Source organism: Macaca fascicularis, chromosome 12 (genome assembly GCF_037993035.2).
Source record: "Macaca fascicularis isolate 582-1 chromosome 12, T2T-MFA8v1.1".
Taxonomy (NCBI): domain Eukaryota; kingdom Metazoa; phylum Chordata; class Mammalia; order Primates; family Cercopithecidae; genus Macaca; species Macaca fascicularis.
The window spans coordinates 54,268,472-54,289,827 of NC_088386.1; the positions used below are offsets into that span (position 1 = coordinate 54,268,472).

At 40.4% G+C, this 21,356-nt stretch overlaps 1 protein-coding gene across 3 annotated transcripts; it reads left to right on the plus strand.

Annotated features, from left to right (window-relative positions):
* Positions 1–2,446: 2,446 nt before the first annotated feature.
* Positions 2,447–20,638, plus strand: DAPL1 (death associated protein like 1). 3 transcript variants are annotated; one of them, XM_065525537.2, is made up of 5 exons: positions 2,447–2,560; positions 9,220–9,307; positions 12,002–12,062; positions 12,665–12,764; positions 20,353–20,531. In XM_065525537.2, the coding sequence occupies exons 1-4, from the start codon at positions 2,503–2,505 to the stop codon at positions 12,719–12,721; spliced, it is 264 nt and encodes an 87-aa protein (XP_065381609.1). In that variant the 5' UTR covers positions 2,447–2,502; the 3' UTR covers positions 12,722–12,764; positions 20,353–20,531. The 3 variants fall into 3 exon arrangements, with proteins under 3 accessions (XP_065381609.1, XP_005573298.3, XP_073865292.1); XM_005573241.4 differs by lacking the exon at positions 12,665–12,764 and having other exon boundaries at positions 20,353–20,638; XM_074009191.1 differs by lacking the exons at positions 12,002–12,062; positions 12,665–12,764 and having other exon boundaries at positions 20,353–20,638.
* The last annotated feature ends 718 nt before the right edge of the window (positions 20,639–21,356 follow it).

Sequence of the window (21,356 nt, forward strand, 5' to 3'; positions counted from 1 at the left end):
GCTCAAGCAATAGGCTGGCCTCAGCTGCCCACAGTGCTGTCCAATACCAGAGTCACATGCCACATGTAGCTATTCCTATTTCTATTAATTAAAACTATTTAACTGTAAATACAATTAAAAATTCAGTTTTTCAGTTGCACCAGCCACATTTCAAGTGCTCAAATGAATGTGTGTCTTGTGGCTACCACACTGGTCAGAGCAGATACAAATATTTCCATCGTCTCAGAAATTTCTGAGGAATAATGCCACAATAAACCTTGTCAATCATAGAAGGAATTCTCTTAGCCTTCTCGTGTTGTCCATATCCCCATGAGAATATGAGATCACTGAAAGCAAGAATGAGGTTTTCTCATCTCTGAACCCCAGCTCCTAGCCCAGGGACCTGCAGGAAAGGCCACTCACAAAATATCTGCTAGATGATACGAATGTTTCTTCTTTGCTCCCAAAGAGGTACCCACCTTTGTCACAACACTTTAGCATACTTTTCCCTCAAAAAAAAACCTTTTATTAGTTTTTATTTATTTAACAAGTAATACAGAATACTGAAAGAAGATTTAAAAATCCACAAGTGATACTCCCACCTACAGAATGCCACTCTTAACATTTTGGAGTATTTACATTCATTTATTTACAAACAGATTTTTTTGTCATTTGTCGAGGCATATTTTGCATACAGTAAAATTCACCATTTTAAGGTGATGTGTGTATGATGTATGATGAACGTAACAATCAGTACAATCAAGATACAAAATATTTCCATCACCCTCGAAAAGTCCCCTTCTCACCTTTGTAATTAAACCACTCTCCCCAACTGCTCTCTAGCCACTGCTCCAATTTCTGCTCCTAGGGTTTCAACTGTTTAAGAGTGTCGTGTACATGACATTATACAGGAAGTAGCTTTTTTTAGTCTGGCTTCTTTCATTTAGCGTGATGCTTTTGAGATTCATCCATGTTTCCCTTTTTATTGCTGAGTTATATTCTATGATATGGATACACCACAATCTGTTTACCCATTCTACAGTTGAACTTTGGAGTTGTTTCTAACTTTTGGCAATCCTGATAGGGCTGTTATAAACATTTGCACATAGGGTTTTGTGTGTACATATGTTTTCATTACTCTTGGGAAAATTCCTAGTAATTGGATTGTTAGTCATATATAGTATGTGTATGTTGAATTTTATAAGAAACTGTCAAACTGACTTCCAAAACGCCTTCGCTCTTTTGTGTTTCCCCCAGCAATGCATGAGAGTTTCAGTTGCTCTGCATCTTCACCAGCATTTCGTATTTTCCTTTTTTTTTTTTATCTTGAGCCATCCTAATACATATGTAGAGGTATTTTATTGTGACTTTGATGTGCATTTCCCTAATGACTAATGATGTCGAGCATCTTTTTATGTGATGATGTGTTGTCAATATCCTTATTTTGTAAAGTTTTGTTTGAATCTTTTGCCCATTTTTAATTGGGTTGCCTGCTTTCTTATTATTGAGTTGTAAGAATTCTTTATATATTCTAAATGTCAGCACTTCATCAGAAATGTATTTTACAGATATTTTCTCCCAGTTTGTAGCTCGTTTTTATTTTCTTAACAGGGTTTTTTGAAGAGAAGACAACAGATCTTTAAGTTGTTTTTTAACTGTACTGAAGAACAAAGAAATTTTTATAAGTGTCTGCCACATGCTCAACTTTTATTGGCACTAGAATTACAATAATGTCTAAGCTTAAAGTTGTATTTTTCCTTTTTAACAAAATTGGCATTGATTGGTTTCTTGTCTACTTTTTCACTATCATATCATTAATATTTCTACATCATTAACTATTCTTTGAAAACATGATTGTAAGGTATACTCTCACAGCGAGGTCTTGATTCATCTTAACTATCCCTCTGTATTCGGAAATGTTTATGTTGATTCCCATCAATATTTTAAAAAGAAAAGAAGCATATGATTACCATCCTTGCACGGATATCTCTGTATACATTTCCAATTACTTTCTTAGTATAAATGCTTGTAACTGCAAAAACTGGGACAGAGGCACAAGACTTTGCTCTATACCTGTCTCTTTAGAAAAACTGCAGATGTCCTGAAGCAAAGAACTTGTCTTGCCCTCCTTGCCATGCTGGAATATGACAAAAGCCTGTTACATTGCAGGTGCACTATACACACTTGAGGGATCAACAGTTGGAGAGAAAAAGAATTCCACTGAACTCCATCCTCTCCCTTTCCTCCTGTGGAAAAAAAAAAAAAAAAAGAATATCCTGTCTCCTGTAGACATCTATCTTGCCTTCCCAGATGAAGGGAAGAAGAAAGTCTTCTTCTAAGAGAAAACTTGCCAAGGAGATGCAGGTTTCCCAGAGAGCTGGATGACAAGCCCTGTTGCTGCTCAGCAATGCCCTTAAGGGGCCCTGCCCCCTGCCTGTATAAAGCTGGGTGCGGTGGTGGGACAGCCACAGCTGGCATTCGGCCTCCAGAGCACCAGCACTGGCACTGGCACTGGCACGCGCTATGGCAAATGAAGTGCAAGACCTGCTCTCCCCCCGGAAAGGGGGACATCCTCCCGCAGGTAGGCTGCCACCTGCCCTCAGTCCTGCAGGCTGTTGCTGCACCCCTCTTACACCAGTGCCTTCCACGGAGCACCCCAACAGACCGAAGCTTCTCTGCCTACCTAGTATTACCTTAGCTCCATACAGCCCGACTTCCTCCTATGCCTTTGATCCTTCTTGGCTTGTGTGTAAAGCCACCTGGGGATTTGTCAGACCCCCCAGTGGGTTAAAACCTAATTACCTATGGGAGTGTATGGATTTGGCGCTTGTGGAAAGGCATAGGTAGAGAGGCTGTACCTTTCCTCCCTTGAGGCAGCGTTCCTTTCCTGGGGCGCTGGCTGTAGGTTAGCAGTGACACATCCACACCAGGAAGATGATTTGCTACCATGGAAACCTTTCTCTTTAGAGGTTCCAGCTGTAAGACTCAGTCTCCCCAAGATGCCTGTACATCATCTGACTTCCTACCCAGGCGAAGCGGCTTCTGCACAGAGGACAACAATCATGTTTCTTTCTCCCTCCTCAGGCTTTGGGGATGTAGCTTACCTGTCAACAAGCTGAGAAGTACTTTTAAATAAAGACACAGGTCTTGAGGAGGCTGACTGGAAAAGGTAGCTGTCAAGGTGTTTGCAAAGCATCCAGAGTTGTCTCTTTTTTTTTTTTAATTTATGCTATCTATATTGACTCTCTGGAATATGGAAATTAGTTGTATTGTACTTAACCATATGTTCATATAGGTTGGCTGAGGTGTACAGGCCTATTTTTAGTCAGTTTTATATTCTTCCAACTGCCTTCTTTCTTTTTTACTGAAGAAAGACCTCAAAAGCTTGATTGCTTTGTTCTTGCCTTTCTCCATTTACAAAACATATTTACTATCTAATTCTCTGGCACCTCTAGGCCATGGTTATTTTAATAATCTTTGCTGCAGAGGGTGATGGCAGTATCGTCTTCACAGAGAGTCAAAATGTAACATTGTTTTGGTGGCTTTCTGGCAGGTAGCCTAGCCAAAAAGAGTCCAGAATTTTACTACTCATTCTGAGTTTCCAATTCCAGACATCTTGCTCTGATCTCCTCTAGCAGATTACTGACATTTTATATTTGTAATCAAACGTAGCAGTATTTAACATTACCTATATTTAAAGTTAATGATGTTAGCTATTAGTCTGGAAGTATATATGCAAGTCATTGAAGAGAGGCTCCTTGCATAGACAAAGACAAAAGAAAAAAGAACTCCATTCTCGTTATGTCATTTCCACTCCAATCCTTCATAAAATGTCTAAGCTGAAACCTGTTTTGCTAAGCAACATTTACACACAAAGAACACAGACATAAACTTAACCAAATGAAAGTTTGAATGGAACCACTGGGAACTTTCTGTCCCCACCACTAATGATTGCTAATTACTCTGTGTACATAGCACACCATGACTCCATCAAGCATGCCACGATGCCTCTGGCATGACAATTAATTATTATGAACTGTGACACTACAGATAAGAGGTTTTGGATAATTAGAACGGAGATGAAGGCAGACTTTCGCCTCCCCACTGAGCACAAGGGAACAAAGAAGTGTCATCCTTCAGCCTGTCTTGCCACTAATTTTAAGTCTGAATCTGTTTGTGGTGGTGCAAAATTTTATTTATGGAACAAAAACAAGAGCCAAAATTCTATTAATTTTTCACTTGATTTTTATAAGCAAAATACAGATCCCTAAAAGTGGGAAGACGAGGTGACTCGGTGGGGAGGGTGGGACATACATAGCCTTTGGAATCAGACAGACCTGGGTTTGGACCTTGATTTCATTTCCCATCTTCGAGCCTGAGTTTCCTCATCTCTGAAACAGGATGCAATGAATAACATCTATCTAGTAAGTTTGTTGTAATGATTAAAAGAGATCACCTCTGTAAAGTACCTGGCACCTGAATGTTAGCCTCCTTAAAATGCAGGCTGGTAGAACACATTACTATCAAAAGAAATTATCCTCCCCAATTTCAAGACATCCTGATGCTGGAGCGGCATTAGACACTACTGCAGTAGTCGGAACAGAAGAAAACTGCAATGGAAAAAATGTGTGCCTATCCCATCCCAGTTAAAAATGAAATCACTCAGCTGGCACAGTAGCTCACACCTGTAATCCCAGCACTTTGGGAGGCCGAGGCGGGTAGATCACCTGAGGTCAGGAGTTCAAGACCAGCTTGGCCAATATGGTGAAACCCCGTCTTTACTAAAAATACAAAAATTAGCCAGGTATGGTGGCATGAGCCTGTAATCCCAGCTACTTGGGAGGCTGAGGCAGGAGAATCACTTGAATCCGGGAGGCAGAGGTTGTGGTGAGCCAATATCACGCCACTGCACTCCAGCCTGGGCAACAAGAGCAAGACTCTGTCAAAAAAAAAAAAAAAAGACTCAGAAGTCAGCTAGCTGCATCTCTTTCCTACCTATATATGGAGCACTCAGTGGTTTTGTTTTAATGTATATTAATATAATATATTGCACCTCTGTTAGCCCTGGCTATATATTTATGCTATGAAACGAGACTACATAAAACACAAGGTGGCCTGGGCTCTAGTAAGCAGAGCATGGAATTTTCTGCTTTCTTGATTTGTCTCGCTCTCACTTTCGGAAGAACCCCATTATATGAACAGCAGCACCAAAAATGTGTGAGTAGAAGGTGATCCCAGGAAGCCAGATATGTGATGAATAGAAAGAGCAGTGGTTCACGACTTTTTCTACATTTCCTGCACTTTTTAATTGGGGCTAAGCCAAATGAATCAGAGCCATGAGAGGGGTGTCTCATGCTTGTAATCCCAGCACTTTGGGAAGCTGAAGTGGGTGGATCACCTGAGGTCAGGAGTTTGATCACCTGGCTAACATGGTGAAACCCCGTTTCTACTAAAAATACAAAAAATTAGCCAGGCATGATGGCACATGCCTGTAATCCCAGCTACTTGGGAGGCTGAGGCAGGAGTAGAGTTGTCCAACCCTACATAACATTTCCTCATCAGTAAATTGCTCCTCTGCCCTCATGACAGCCCTTCAGATATTTGAAGATGATTCACTAAGCTATCTTGAGTCTTTGCTTCTTCAGGAGTTATCTTACCAGATTCCCTGCTTCCTCATGTAGCATGCCTGCCTTCACTCTGGTCACTCTCCTCTGAAAATTCCCAGATTATCAATGTCCTTCTAAACGAGTGGTACAGAACTCAATATTCCAAAGGTCTTCTTTTTAAAATAAAAAATAAAAAATAAAATAAAATAAAAGAGGAATCTCACTCTGTCACCCAGGCCTGTGTGCAGTGGTGTGAGTGGTGTGACCTCAGCTCACTGCAACCTCCGCCTCCCAGGTTCAAGCAATTCTCCTGTCTCAGCCTCCCAAATAGTGGCTGGGCCTACAGGCAACCGCCATCACACCTGGCCAATTTCTGTATTTTTAGTAGAGACAGGGTTTTGCCCTTCTGGTCAGACTGGTCTCGAACTCCTCACCTCAGGTGATCCACCTGCCTCGGCCTCCCAAAGTGCTGGGATTACAGGTGTGAGCCATCGTGCCCAGCCAGGTCTTCTCATCTTTAACTAAAACAATTTTGCTTCTATAGTTGGTGATAATAATTAGTCCAGGCAGAAGAAAATGTGTAGGAATAATAGCATCAGGGAAAGCAAAAGGAACACTAACAAGAAAATAATTACAGCACACCATATATAAAAGGCACTTGTCATAAGGAGAATGAAAAATACTGTTCGGAGGTGTATCAAAGCCCCTAGAGCTCTTATTTGATTCTTCTTATCATCAAACAACAGAGCTATGAGCAGACACCAGCTCCCATACAGAGGCACACACTCCTCAAACATTCTTTGGGAAAAAGCCCATCCCTTGATTTATTTCACCTGTGTTCCACGGCTATTCAGAAATGTTTCCATATAATTTCATTTTTGTTGCTGATTACTTTGTATGCCATATGTGTATATAAATAATTTATATATATAAAGAATGTATATATATATAAATTAAAGCAGATAATATATAAAGATAGCATTTTCTGAGGCTTATATATATAAATCAATATTGTTTTAAACTTGGTAATTCAAATGACCAAATGGAGTTTATTCCATGAATGCAGGAATGGTTAAATAGTAAAACATCAGATCTCCTTAGTGATACAAAACCCATAAGAGATTGACAAGGTCACATAAAAACATCAAATTTCTGACTGGCAAAAACATTATCAATAAAGCCAAAAAGCAGTAACTGGTAACTGGTACAATATCATATTTTATATTTGCAATGTATTTCATGGAAAAAGAGCTCCTATAAATCAATAAGAAAAAGATAGGAAAAAGACTAACAATCCAATTGTAAAGGACAAAAGATTTGAACAGCTTACAGAAAAGAAAATGCAAATGTCTTCTAAAACACAGAACCAAGCTCAACCTTTAATAAAAAATGAGAAATGAGAATTAAAACAGTGAGATACCCTTACCTATTTTGTAACTTATTGGCTGATAAAACCAAACACTTTGTAGCTCTCATTGTTAACAGGGCTATGGAGGAACAATCATTGTCATCGTGGCTGGTGAGATTCTAAACTGGTACAACCTCCGCTAAGGGCAATTTGGCAAGATTTAACTAAATTCCAGACACGCATACTCTTAAGAACTAACAAGATCACTTTTAGGAATTCCCCCACAGGTATACTTGTATTTGTGCAAAATTATATATCTAAAACTGTTAGGAGAGCAAGAATCCAAAAGAGCCGGAGTGACACCACTTTAAAATCACCTCCATCTTAGAATGAGCGAGGCACATTCCTTGCCAGTCACAACCCCATGGTGCTAAGATGTTTACAGCTGAGGAAACAGCTTGGTAATGCCTGCAAGAACAAACTCTTAAACCACAGAAAGTCCAGATGTGCCAATACCCATAACAATAATGCTTTCAAGATAATAACAGTTACGCTTTGATGTACTCACACACCAACCAAATGTCAAGGATGGTTTTCTTTACATCAGTAGAATAATAAATCTTGTCATGTTGTCTGCTCACCTGCATGTCGTCACAGTTTAGTCTTTACATAGACAAGGCCCCTATATAAGAAAAACTGAAAAACATTGTTTGTGCACTCGCTTTCTGAGGACACCCTACTCTGTAATGTTTCTAATAAACTTACTTCACTGAGCTCTGTGATTCGCCTTGACTTTCTTCCTGTGCAAGATCCAAGAACCCTTTTTTGGAGTCTGGATCAAGACACCTCTTTCTGAAAACAAAAGGATATTCATTGCAGCATTGTTTGTGATAGCAGTAGATTAGAAACACATGAAATGTCCAACATTAGGGAACTGGTTAAGTAAACACAGGGTGTTCATATAATAAAATGCTAAAGCAGGTGTTAAAGAAGAAAATCACATAAATGATATATAGAGATGTAGATGTAAATATAGATATGGAACTTTCTCTAAAATATGTGATTAAGTGAAGAAAATAAGATGTAGAGCAATGTGTACCTTATGCTACCATTTTTATAAAAAATAAAACCTAAGTGTATGTGTAGAATAACTGTGGATGAAGACACAGGAAGCTCATAACATTAGCAGTATCTTGGGAGATAATCTAGGAAGTTGGAAAATAATGGTAGGAGGGAGACTGCAGAACTTTTTATGGCTTTTGAATTTTGTGCCTTATGCAGATAACATAACCAAGATGATAAATTAAGTAATAATTGTAAAGAACAATGATGAAGTCAGTTCACAAGGGCACAGAGAAATACAATAGATTTTCTTTATTTTTCACTTTATTGGACCACAGTTTTAGAAAATCGCCAATCTGGCATTTTCATAAAAAGAATTAACAGGCTCAAACAAATCAATGTCCATTTAGCTTTTCCTCATTTGAGCTTGTCAGATTTTAGATGTGCAAATTTCCTGGGAACAGAAAAAAAGCATTTGCTTTGACTTGCTATCTGAAATGGGTTGTTCCTTTTCAAAAGTTGATTTCATCTGACATTGTTAAACACTTGAATTGCTGTTAGGTCATCTGTAGCCTAATTAACATTAATTGATCATTTGAATGGCAGGATTATTAATGCAGTTTAATTACTCATTAGAACATCTGAGCTTGGCCCACACTGGAGGTTTGGGGTCTGGATGGAAGGTGGGTATCTGGTAGACTCGGAACCACCTCTGTTGAGTTAAATGCCTTTTATCGCTGTGTGCCCTGACTTTTGGCTCATTTCTCAGAATCTGGCTTTTGAAAGCTTCAGTTAGAAAAAGAAAAATGCAAGCCACGCACAACTTTAATCTGGTGGGAAAACAGAGGGTCACATTGTAATTGTCGGTTGCTATTGTGGGGAATGTAATTGGTTTGATAATAAGAAAAAATGTTTTTCAGTGAAATGCCTGAGGGAGTATGTTGTTATTCTCTTCCCTAAATCTAAGGTGTAACCTTCTGCTTTTTCAGCCTTGGTTCCACTTCTCTGAGCATAAACAAGTAGCTCTCAGCCCTTCCTCCACCCACACCTGGTTTGCCAATAAAATATATATATTTTTCTTTTATTGTGTTGTTTTATACAAAAGTTTAGATCTTTAAAAAATAAGTTCAAAAATTATTTTCAAATCTAAAGTCATACCTTTAATAACAAAGCAAGCCTTCTCTCACTATTCTAACTTCCTTGCTGATTTTTATCTGTTTGTAGTAAAAGCTGGAGGAATGAGAATTTCCAAAAAACAAGAAATTGGTGCCTTGGAGAGACATACCAAAAAAACAGGATTCGAGAAAACAAGGTAGGGACTCTTAATTCTTCTCCATCACCTTGAGTTTTGAACGACTCTGCCTCCAGGAGTTATTTTAGGACAAACCAAGGCTTCCTGTGCCTTTGGAAGGCCGCCAGAGAAGGGGGTGGGGTTGGAGGGTGTGATCTGTGGTGACTTAGGGTGAGGGGTGGGGAAGTTAGGTGGCTACCCTCTGGAGGGCTCCCATCACCACCCCCACCCATTCTCCTCCTCTCTGTGTCCAGCCCAGCGGCTTTGCACTTAATAGGCACGGTCCTAAATGCATCCAAACCTGACACCAATCCTTTTATCCTATTTTCAGATCAGCCTTTAAAATATTGTTCCTAGGTTGGCCCTGTTTTCATAATACGCTTTCTGCTGAAGTAAATGTCCTGAATTAAAAATAAATGTCTTTTTTGTTTTAAATCCATCACTGAATTATTTAGAAAGTAATGGCCACTATATTTGGCACAGCTGGAAGGCACATAGGTACTGAGCAGCCTCCCCCCTGCTCCTTCCGCCGTAACCTTGACGCCTGCGCTGTTCTCAGAACTCAGCCGAGAGCTGTGGGCTGGATCAGGAACGCATATGGCCCAACCACTCTAGGCATTGGGTAAGGAAAGCCAGAGCATTTCAAAAACCAAGAAACACGCAGAACTGGTTCTTTCTAAGGAGTGTTTCAAAGACTATTAATTTTGAAATGGTTTCCACAGATCAGTTGATGAGTAATTCAAAAGGAGCTGAGTAGAGGATGCTCCAGGCACCTCCATGAGAGTTAAACCATCTCAGAAAGAGAATGGAAATAGACTATGGCACGTCTTTGACTCTTTTCTATAAAATTATTTTTAAGTCACTTTTAAAGATTTCTTCCTAATTTCTGGGAAGACATTTTTTTGAGGATTTGCCTCCCTCCACTTTAGAATGAAATGCTGATTTGCCGCATTAGCAGCCAGTCATTTGTTACTGCCATATCAGAAACTAACCATCACATGACAAGAGGGAAGCTGTATGTTGTCAAGGGTGGAGGTCACACGTTATTTATCTTCTGACCCAGCATCTAGGACAGTTCCTAGAATAGTGAGTGCATTCTGTAAATGATATCAGACTGCGATTGAATTGCAAGCTGATTAATTTTGAGAACTATTCATTCTGTATCCAAAACCTGACTCAAGCATGTGCCCTGCTGATTGTGACATTGGTTAACCTGCCTGAGCCAGGGGCTCAGGAACTAAAGCGTCTTGTCTTGGAAACGACTTACTAGTGGGCAGCCAAAGGACAGGTCATTCATTTCTCTGCATCTCAGAAAAATGGGGCTTACTATTAATTCTAACGTCCACTGAACAATGCAGGTAGGAGAGTTGGCTAGAGAGTAATAAGGTGGTGATTGGAATCTTCTTTAAAAACTCAATTGTTTTCTAATAGTCGTTAAATGACAGAAATTGGACTTTTACAGAACTTAAAACAGCAAAAGATGGCTCTTGCCCTAAGTACCAGGGACAGAAACAGGTTATGTGGAGCTTGAAACTTATAGACTTTCAGGGCCATTTTAAAAGAAAAATAACCAAAAATGACCAATATGGAATGGGTAGGGCCCTTCCCAGGGCCTTGGGAGGAGCCATTGTGGTAGGAGACCCTGGAATTAAGTATCATCTCCACATGTATCCCCCTCTGCTATTTACATCTCCTAGCGGGGCATGTGCACAGGATAGGAAAGCCTTGTTTTCATGGACAAACACTCCTTTTTATGTCATCTTAGAGAATAGCTTTTTAAAAATATGCCGTAGACCAGAATTTTCCAAACATCATCAATCCATATCCACTTCCTAATAGCTTCTACAAACCAACACAAACCATCCAGAAAAAAATATATGCCAAGTGCAGAGTTTCTTCAAGACATTGATATTGTACTGTAGATTCAGCCCTGATTGAAACTCTCCTACAAAATAACTTGGCCTGAGAGAAAGAAGCCAGATGCAAAAGAGTACGAGCTGTAGACGGTTTATTTTATGAAGCACAAAAACAGTCAAAACCAGTCTTTGAGGCTATAAATCAGGGTAGCAGTTATCCTTAGGGACAGCTGGTTTGACTAGTAGTTTCAATTTTATTCAATCTATATGCTTATAGTATGTACATGTTTCTGTGTGTATATCATATTTCAATAAAAAGTTAAAAAAAATAATAATAATAGGCAGCCATGGTGTCTCATGCTTGTAATCCCAGCACTTTGGGAAGCTGAAGTGGGTGGATCACCTGAGGTCAGGAGTTTGAGACCAGCCTGGCTAACATGGTGAAACCCCGTTTCTACTAAAAATACAAAAAATTAGCCAGGCATGGTGGCACATGCCTGTAATCCCAGCGACTTGGGAGGCTGAGGCAGGAGAATCGCTTGAACCCAGGAGGCGGAGGTTGCAGTGAGCCGAGATTGCACCATTGCACTCCAGCCTGGGCAACAAGAGCGAAACTCCGTCTCAAAAAAACAAAAACAAAAACAAAAACAAAACAAAAAACCAATAATAATAACTTGGCCTGCAAAACTTGTTGTGTGTAGCACATAGGTACACAGAGGCAAAATCTGTGTCTTCTAGATGTTCCCAAGCAGAGTGAAAGCAAAAAAGGCCGGAGAGACAGTCCTCTGTATAAATCATGTGGCCTTTTCAGTGGGAAAATTTTTTAAGTCCTGTTCAAAGTTTCTTTTCATCTTCACAGCGCCATTGCAAATGTTGCCAAAATACAGACACTGGATGCCCTGAACGACGCGCTGGAGAAGGTGAGCCGTGGGCAAATCACATAACGCTCCAAGTCAGTCCGCCCAGCAGATCCGGCTGCATGGGTGAATGCGCGGATGACCACTGAAGTTTTTTCCAACCCAGGGGTTTTATGTCCTTGTGAAAGAATTTGTTCTCGGTCAGAGGAACACAAAGTGATTTGAGTGGGAGAAGCTGCGTCTCTCAAATTCCTAAAGTGTCCATTTAATAAACCCTTTCCAAAATAAGATAAGAAAGCAGAAATTGTGATGCTGAATTTGCAGAATGGTACTTTGCTATCCCAAATATTTCTTGGAAACATTGGCATGTTTTTATAAAAGGCAGCCTGTGGAGTGGGGCTTCAGCAGTTTTTGACCTTCTTCCCTGCCCCTGTGTTCCTATAAGGAGATATTTGATTTGAGGAGAGGGTGGGTGGTAGAGGGCTGCATGGTCTAGGGTTGGAGGAAGGCTGGGCACCAGCTGGGTTTATCCAGTAAAGTCTGCTTATAAAGGTAGTTGACCAGGACTATTTTTATTTCTATATTCTGAATTCCTTCTTTTCTTTTTTTCCTTTTTTTTTTTTTTTTTTTTTTTTTTTGATACAAACTTTGCTCTTTTTGCCCAGACTGGAGTACAATTACGCGATCTCGGCTTTCACTGCAACCTCCACCTCCTGAGTTGAAGTGATTCTCCTGCCTCAGCCTCCCGAATAGCTGGGATTACAGGCATGCACCACTACCTTCAGTTAATTTTGTATTTTTAATAGAGACAGGGTTTCACCATGTTGGCCAGGCTGGTCTCAAACTACTGACCTCAGGTGATCCACCCACCTCGACCTCCCAAAGTGCTGGGATTACAGGTGTGAGTCACTGCGCCCGGCCATATATCCTGAATTCCTGTTAGGTAGTTCTAGAAACTCAGAAAACTCTTACCAAGTAGACAGTGGTTTGATTTTCTGGATTCAAAAGTTTGTTTTCAAATTTTGTAGGTGAGCTGAGCGAGGGCCCTTATTCTATGTCTAGTAGGCAGGTATGTCACAGTCAAGGTAATATAGAGCCACTCTTTCTGCTACTGCCCTGTTTATGGAAGGGGTGGGATAAAGCATCCTCTGTAGAAGGAAGACTTGCTGTTGCAACCAAAATCAGATGCCTGAGGACCACCAGCTCAGCCTTTGAAAAAGATGAGTGCAGCTAGCCCCCAGGCCTCCCATTTGGCACTGGCTTCATCACCGTCTGTATGGCCTTGAGCAAGTTACTTATCCTGTGGTTCAGTTCCATGTGTGTACAATGGAGGTAAGGAAGAGTGCGCGGCTTATAGGGTTGTTATGCGGAGACAGTGAGCTCACAGACAGGAAGGTCTTGGAAGAGTCTCAGCACAGAGTAACCTCTTTGCACTGTGTTAGGGTTAGCAGCATTGGTTTTTATGACAGTGAAATAAGACAGCATATCTAAAGTCCATGTTGTACAAAGGTTAGATCTTGATGATGAGCCGCAGCTACCGAGCCTCCTCACATGGGAGCCTTGGTTCTGCACTCAGGTCAATTTAGGGTGAAGTCAGAAGTGACTCTCTGCCTTCTTGGCTTCAGAGGCAGGGCTGGTGCATGATACCCTGCCAGGGTAACACAAGCTGTCTGCTCCCACATCTTACATTCTCTTGCTCCTGCCCACTAAACACCTCTTCCTTGGGGCAAGAGAGTGCTCACAGTTGTAAGTGGAACTAGATAGAACAGACATGTTCCCCTAAAATATTTGTTAACTCAAAATAAAGTATTGAAAAGGAATGGTCAATAAAGGTTGGTCATGCTGTGTATTAGGTACGATGCCAGAGTTTACACTGTGTTCTTATAGACAGATGATATGCTTATGTCATTGACATATCACTTCTTTATTTCAAAGGTAAAAAGAATAATCTCTTCCCTAAGTAACAATACTTAACAATAATAATCAGTTGTATTTGGAAACCATAAGAGAACATTGAGATGATGTGCTGTTAGAAATATTTTTAACAGGCCAGGCACAGTGGCTCACACCTGTAATCCCAGCACTTTGGGAGGCTGAGGCAGGTGGATCACAAGGTCAGGAGTTCAAGACCAGCCTGGCCAATATGGTAAAACCCCGTCTCTACTAAAAATACAAAAATTAGCTGGGCATGGTGGTCCGTGCCTATAGTCCCAGCTAGTCGGGAGGCTGAGGCAGGAGAATTGCTTGAACCCGGGAGATGGAAGTTGCAGTGAGCCGAGATCACGCCACTGCACTCCAGCCTGGGCAACAGAGTGAGACTCCATCTCAAAAAAAAAAGAAAAGAAAAGAAAAAGAAATATTTTTAACAGAAACTATACCTATTTTTAAAAATATACCTCTGTGCTCAGCTCAGTGTTTAGTGGAGTAGGACTGTGGCTAAGATTGTACAGGTTACTGGTTAGGAGAGCAGGTCCTGGCATCAGCCATAGGCTGCCCAGTTCCTGTGCTGGCTGTGTCTCTCACTAGCGTGTGCCCTGGGGCAGGTTTCTTCACTTTTTTGTGCTCTTCTTTCCTTATCTGTAAATGGGAATGTGAGTATTAGTATCTACTTCACAGGGACATGTTGAGAGTAAAACATAATACATGCACAGTGCTAGGACACTTAGCCCTCAGCAAGTGATATCTTCTGTTCCCAGGCCTGCATCCCATTATCACTTGGGAACTCAGGTAAAGTGTAAGGCACCAGCAACAAAAATAAGCTCCAAGAGTACCGTAAGAGACTACCTCAAAAACAAACATTGGTAGGATCCATGTGTTTCCCTATAGCTAAGAAAAATCCCACGGAATCCATCATTCAACCTGAAACCTAGTAAGATTTCACAATAAAGGTCAACCTGGGGTTGAGATCTGCTGACCACTAGATCTACTGAGATCACCAGTTGTGTGGGGCTGAGTAGGAGGGGTTGATTACAAATGACCAGAGGGAATTTGGGGGAATGATGGGACGGTTATTTATCCTGATTGTGGTTGTAGTCACAAACTGTATGTCCTTGTCAAGACTCATAAAGCAGCACACTAAAAAGGGTAAATTTTACTTTAGGTAAATACTTTGATTTTAAAAACTGAATAGCCATGCTGCTATAAACTATACAGGGTGATTCAAAAAATATAAGAAATGATATATAAAAGATACAGAGATACAGGTATCTTTTAATACATTTGTCCTGCATTACAATGATTCTCCTCACAGTATGTATTGCCACAGAGACCTAACAATATACAGTTGGTCAGAATAAATGCAGTGGCAGAATTGAGAGTCACATCCTCTGCATTTATTAACGTGTTCATGCCCTCAGTTACAATCGTGTCTAGTCCCAAGAACCCATGTTATTTCTCATACTTATTTTAAGAAATTAAGTCTCTAAAGCAACCCCTCTCTATAGGAACTCATCAACCATTCAACCATGGCAGGAAAATTCTCTCTGTATGCTATTCATCTCTGAATTCCTACTTTAAAATCAACATGGGGTTTAAGATTTTGGAGATTGAAAAATGATCTCCAAAGGGCTGGAATTGTGTAAATCAAAATGGGAAGCAGCCTAGAATCTACCCCAGTATTTCCCCACCTCTCCCCTCCACACAGACTGCTTTATCCCACCCTACCTCATTTCTCCTTTCCTCCCCGCTCTCCAGCCAGCCTTCCCCACCTCTTGAAGCCCTCAATATTAAGAGAATTCATGTTGCCCAGTGGCAGAACACATGACATGGTATTCCTGCAGAAAACAGGTTATGTAACCCAAAAGCTCTCTGGGCTAGAGATCTGGGAGACCTGGTCTTAGATCAAGTTCCACCCACTACTTAGAAGTTATTTGACCTTTTAGATGTCACGTAACTCCTCTGGGATTTGTGCTCATTCATTTACTTTTAAAAAATTATTTTAAGGTAGGGAGTGAACAAGAATGATTCTGCCAAATATATTAATCCTCTGGACAGCCATGGCAATTAAATTTGGCAATAGTTGTGAAACTTCTCAGACCATAAAAGTATCCAGTTAAAACATCCATAACGGGGTTGCGTTATGGTGTGGAGGGGGAATGCTGAAGCCTGGTTAAAGGTGGGGCTACTTTTTTCAAGCTGCCAGACTATGGGTCACCACTGCCAAAGCCAGTGAGATGTATGTGAAATGGGATCCTGGGGGAGAGAAAACTATCAAAGGCTCTGCAGATTTTAAAAGGCTTCTCTTGTTCTGTAGATTACTATCACTGTAGGAGTATCCTTGAATTTCATTGACGAGAGCTGAATGTTTTGTTTTAAGCAGTTTGCTTAACAGGGTGTGGAAATTTAAGTGCCAACATTCGAGTTGGAAGTTAACACCCTGGAAAGATGAATGAAAGCACTGCCAGTCTGCTAACACCACCCAACTTCAGGCTCTAAAACAAAACCTGCAGCTGATTTGCTTGCATCTAGAATTTCAGGGCTCTAGTCATGAAGACCTCCATTACACTTCTTTTGCTTTTTCTCCTAAATGAAAAATATAGGTTCTGAGGTCACAGCTACCCAAGATGAAGGTAAATTCTCAATGTAGAAGTTTCTACTGATCCACTTTCTAAGTTCAATGTGTTGCCCCTGTAATGGAGCCACAGCAAGGCAGGATCCTTGTACATACATGGCTTTAAATTCTTTCTCTCGTGGAGTTACCCTGCATTCTCTTACCCTGATGAATGACACAAGAAACACCTTTCATTCTACAAATACTATCATTTTACAGAGGCTAATGATGAAAATTCCACAGCTTCCCCAAAGTTAAAATGTCAGACTAAAACACAGCTGGTTGTAGCTTATACTCTGGAAAGCTGTTTCTACTCATTTGTAGTTTAGACTTGAAAATAACCTTTTCCTATCTCCATTGATATAAAATCTACAACAAAGAATTAGTACATTGAGGAGCTGACCATTTTATTGACAGTTTCATCCATTCTGACGGAAGATTCTTTATAGACTCTTCACCCATAGCCCCAAGTCCTACATCAGGATGCCCCTGACTGAGGCAGGAAGGGAGATGAGAAGGAGAACTTTCCTTTTATCGTATTTTCATGTTGCTATGGAAACCCTGGTCCTGGAACCCCAAAACCTGTACACTTGTAGCTTAACAATTATGGGCAATTTGTCTATTAGCTTTGCCAGAATTATTCCTACTTTTTTCTCAATCCTGTCGATTTTCTTTTCTTCTCTCGAACTTTCCCAGATCAGTTCAAATGGCCAATGGGCCACAGGAGCTGACTTTGTTTCCCAAATATTCTAATCTGTGAAATTCGTCGTCTGGGAAGTAGTTGAGCAGTGCTTTTAGAGCTCTGGTTGAATGCCTCAGTTAAAATGTAACCCTTAACACTTCTGTATTGCTGGTGGGAATGTAAAATGGTCCAGTTGCTGTGGAAAACAATATGGTGGTTCCTCAAAAGATAAATATAGAATTGCCATGTCAGGCTGGACGCAGTGGCTCACAACTTGAATCCTAGCACTTTGGGAGGCTGAGGCAGGAGAATCACTTGAGCCCAGTTCAAGACCAGCCTGGGCAACATAGAAAGACCTTGTCTCTACTAAAAATATAAAAAATTAGCCCAGCATGGTGGCACATGCCTGAGGTCCCAGTCACTCGGGAGGCTGAGGCAAGAGGACCACTTGAGCCAGGAGTTCAATGTTACAGGGAGCAGAGATCACACCCCTGCACTCCAGTCTGGGTGACAGAGCAAAACCTCAAAAAAAAAAAAAAAAAAAAGAGAGAGAGAGAATTGCCATATGATCCAGCAATTCCACTTCTTCCAATATAATCTTCCCATATATTGGAAGAATTGAAAGTAGGGACTCAGAACAGATATTCCTACACCACTGTTCATAGCCACATCATTCACAATAGCCAAAAGGTGAAGAGATCCTAACCAAGTATTCATCAATGGATGAATGGATAGACAAAACGTGGTGAATATATATATACACACACACACAATGGAATTTTATTTAACCTTAGAAAAGAAGGAAATCCCAACACATCTGTAACATGGATGGACCTTGAAGACATTATGCTAAGTGAAATAAGCCAGACACAAAAGGACAAATATTGAATGATTCTACTTATGGGAGGTACCCAGAGTAGTCAGATTCATAGATATAGAAAGTAGAATGGTGGTTGCCAGGGGCTTGGAGGAGGAGGGAATGGAGAGTGATTGTTTAATTGGTTCCAAGTTTCAGTTTAGGATGATGAAAAGGTTCTGGAGGTGGATGGTGTTGATAGCTGTGCAATAATGTGAATGTATTTAGTGCCACTGGACTAACTGTACACACACTTTAAAATGGTTAAAATGACAAGTTTTGTATATCTTAGCACAATTTTCTTTACATGCCCAAACAATGTAGCCCCTAAATTGTGGAGATCATCCTGGAGGTGATCAAATAACAAATTAGTGCCAAATTAAGCAGAAAATATCTTCGATCACTTATTGTAACACTACTCTCCTTTCCTTTTTCTTTTCCTACCTCCACCCATCATCTCTTACTTAAGAACAACAATCAGCATGTGGCTTTCTTTGTTCCAGTCCCAACTTGTCTTCTTACCCTACCTCACCTTGGCTAATTGCCCACATTTCTATTATATCAGAGTTTTTTTTGTTTGTTTCCCTTCTCACCCCCTTTTACCTTCACTAACTTGTCAAATTTATTCCTACCTGCAATCTCTCAAATGTGATGTAAAACTAACCTGAAATAATTCATCTATTTTAGTTGAGACTAAAGACACCGACTCTGGAAGTAAACTACTGAAGTCAATGCCCTCTTAAATTTCCTTCTGGATCTAATGCTGAAAAAAAACCAAAGCAAAACAAAACATTCTGCCCTTAACACATTGTAAAATGAACATCATATGGTCTGATGATAACTGATCTGACCAAAAAAAAAAAGTCATCAGGTCTTTTTTAGACTCTAATGCAACATTTATGATCAATATCTCAACTATGTTTTGTTTCCAACTGCTAGAATGTTGGCAGAGATAATCCTTGGGCTTAATTTTTGTATAACTTGTACCTGCTCATTATAAAAGAAAAAAAAAAAGTACTGATAAATAAAGCAAAGAAAAAGACCAGGCATTGCCTGTAATTCTATCCCCCAGAGGTAACCATTGCTAACACTTCAGTGTATATTCTGCCAGTGTGTTTAATTTTTTAAAACCAAGAAGAAAGGACTTTTTGGAATCACATTTCAAATGAAAGGGACTGCTTTGTGCCTAGGGCCTGGGCAGAGACATTTGAGAAGAGATGTAACGCACATATGTTTTCCCTGGCTTAGAAGAGCGCAAACAAACCATAAACAGTGTGATGACTGGGGTCATGAACAGTTTTATCTCCCGTTTTATTTAGAGTGTCAAGGCAAGGGCATCTAAGTTCAATAGTGATAAGTTAAATTCCTACTGAGTTGAGGCATCCCTTCCTTGCTGGCCAAGGGAGGTTTCTTTAGGTACTTTTATAAATTGATGGGCTTGGAAACCAAGAACTAGTATGGACCCAAAAGGTCACTGGGTCCAAATTCTCCTCCTAGGAAAACCGTGTCTGAAGTGGTCAGCACCATTGGGCATGCTTTCTATCTTAAGTTATCATTAATGTAAATTCCACAAGGTCTCTGGGTTCCATATGAAATGTCTCTCATTGTCAAAAAGTCTCAGCCTGTGTTAATAAGTCTATTTAAGCTTATTTACTCACAGATGTCTTCTGTGGAGAAGACTAATCAGAACTTTTGTTCCCTGAGGCTAGTAAGCCATCCCTCAGCCTTCTCTTCACTGGGCTATTTAGATTGAACCATATGGAATGGCCAATATCACACCATTTTTGACCTTAAAAATAGCAAATGTACATACTTAGACCTAATAAATAACCCTAACTCTTCTTAACTTATTTCAGAGGTTCTTTATTTCTTTTGACAATTGAGGAGTTTTTCGTCCCCCCTCTGGACCTTCTCCAATGTCTCTGTAGCCTTCTTAGAATTCAGTGATTCATAGATGCATACTAGTGCCAGAATAATTGCTAACACCACAGAGAACTGTTGCAGACATACTTAACCATTCCCACTTTTTAAAATGTCAATTGGAATTTTTTAAAGTTAAAGACAGTAAATGAGAGAAGACCCAGGTTAAAACATACTCCCATCGGTTTAGGGCTAGAAATAGTACGGGGAAAAAAAAGAGATATTATCAAATAAATAAACAAAATTATGAGATTCCCTTGACCAACGATATCACTTTCTACTAGTTTAATATTTCATGACCAAGAAGATCCAATATGCCTATTTTTTCTTCTCTTCTCACCTTTAGCTCAACCATAAATTTCCAGCAACAGTGCACATGGCGCATCAAAAACCCGCACCTGCTCTGGAAAAGGTTGTTCCACTGAAAAGGATCTACATTATTCAGCAGCCTCGAAAATGTTAAGCCTGGATTTAAAACACAGCCGTCTGGCCAGCTGCCTCAAACATCTGACAGCTTAGCAAAAAGGGCCAAAGCTTTCCATAGGCATGCTGCACTTGCTTGGTAAATTAAACAGCTTTTGTATCTTCCCCTTTGACTTTAGGTAATAAAGCATCCAAACTTGTAAATCTAACACATCCCTGTGCCTCTTTTTGGTCCAGGTCAGAATCCCATTGATGTTTGCATGTGTAATTCTGTAGACTAAGTGAAGCATCCAGAATACCTGACTGTTCCATCCACCTCCCTGCATAAGCACTCTTCTTGACACTGACCCTGAATTGTTCCACCCTCATTGAGTTCTCCTTGAAGGCAGAGGTTGGAGAGGAGTAGACTGGGCTTGGAAAAGGCCAATATCCAATGCAAACATAAGAAGTGACTCTTCTCAGTTGTTTGTCTAAGGATGTTCAAGTTTTCACTTGAGGTGAAATGTCTTTTCCAGTTTCCCACATAAGTACATAGTTTGTTTTCAAGGCTTAATGTGGGAAAATGAAAAATTAAATTGATTACAAACATATTATTTTCTGCCAAGCAATCAAGGACAGAAGGTGGAATTATAGCTTCAGTGGGAGAGTTGCTCAGGGCCTCCCAGAAAGCTTCAGAATAGGACATCGTGGTTGGGCTACAGAAGTTATTTTCACTGGAGGTGGGGTGGGAAAGAGAGTATTGCCATAACTAAGCTTGCACTAGCTCTTCTCCCCTCTACCACACACACACATACACACACACACACACACACACACACACACACACTTTTCATGAATTCACACGTAAACAGTCAAGGGCATCCTCAGGTGACAGGTGGGGACCTCCATATCCTTTCCTCACAGAGGTTGGCTGTCGCTCACTGCTTC

Coding starts and splice junctions, on each gene's coding strand:
- DAPL1 (XM_005573241.4), top strand. CDS start 2,503: ATGGCAAATGAAGTGCAAGACCTGCTCTCCCCCCGGAAAGGGGGACAT. Junction 2,561..9,219: donor AGGGGGACATCCTCCCGCAG/GTAGGCTGCCAC, acceptor ATCTGTTTGTAG/TAAAAGCTGGAGGAATGAGA. Junction 9,308..12,001: donor ACAGGATTCGAGAAAACAAG/GTAGGGACTCTT, acceptor TCATCTTCACAG/CGCCATTGCAAATGTTGCCA.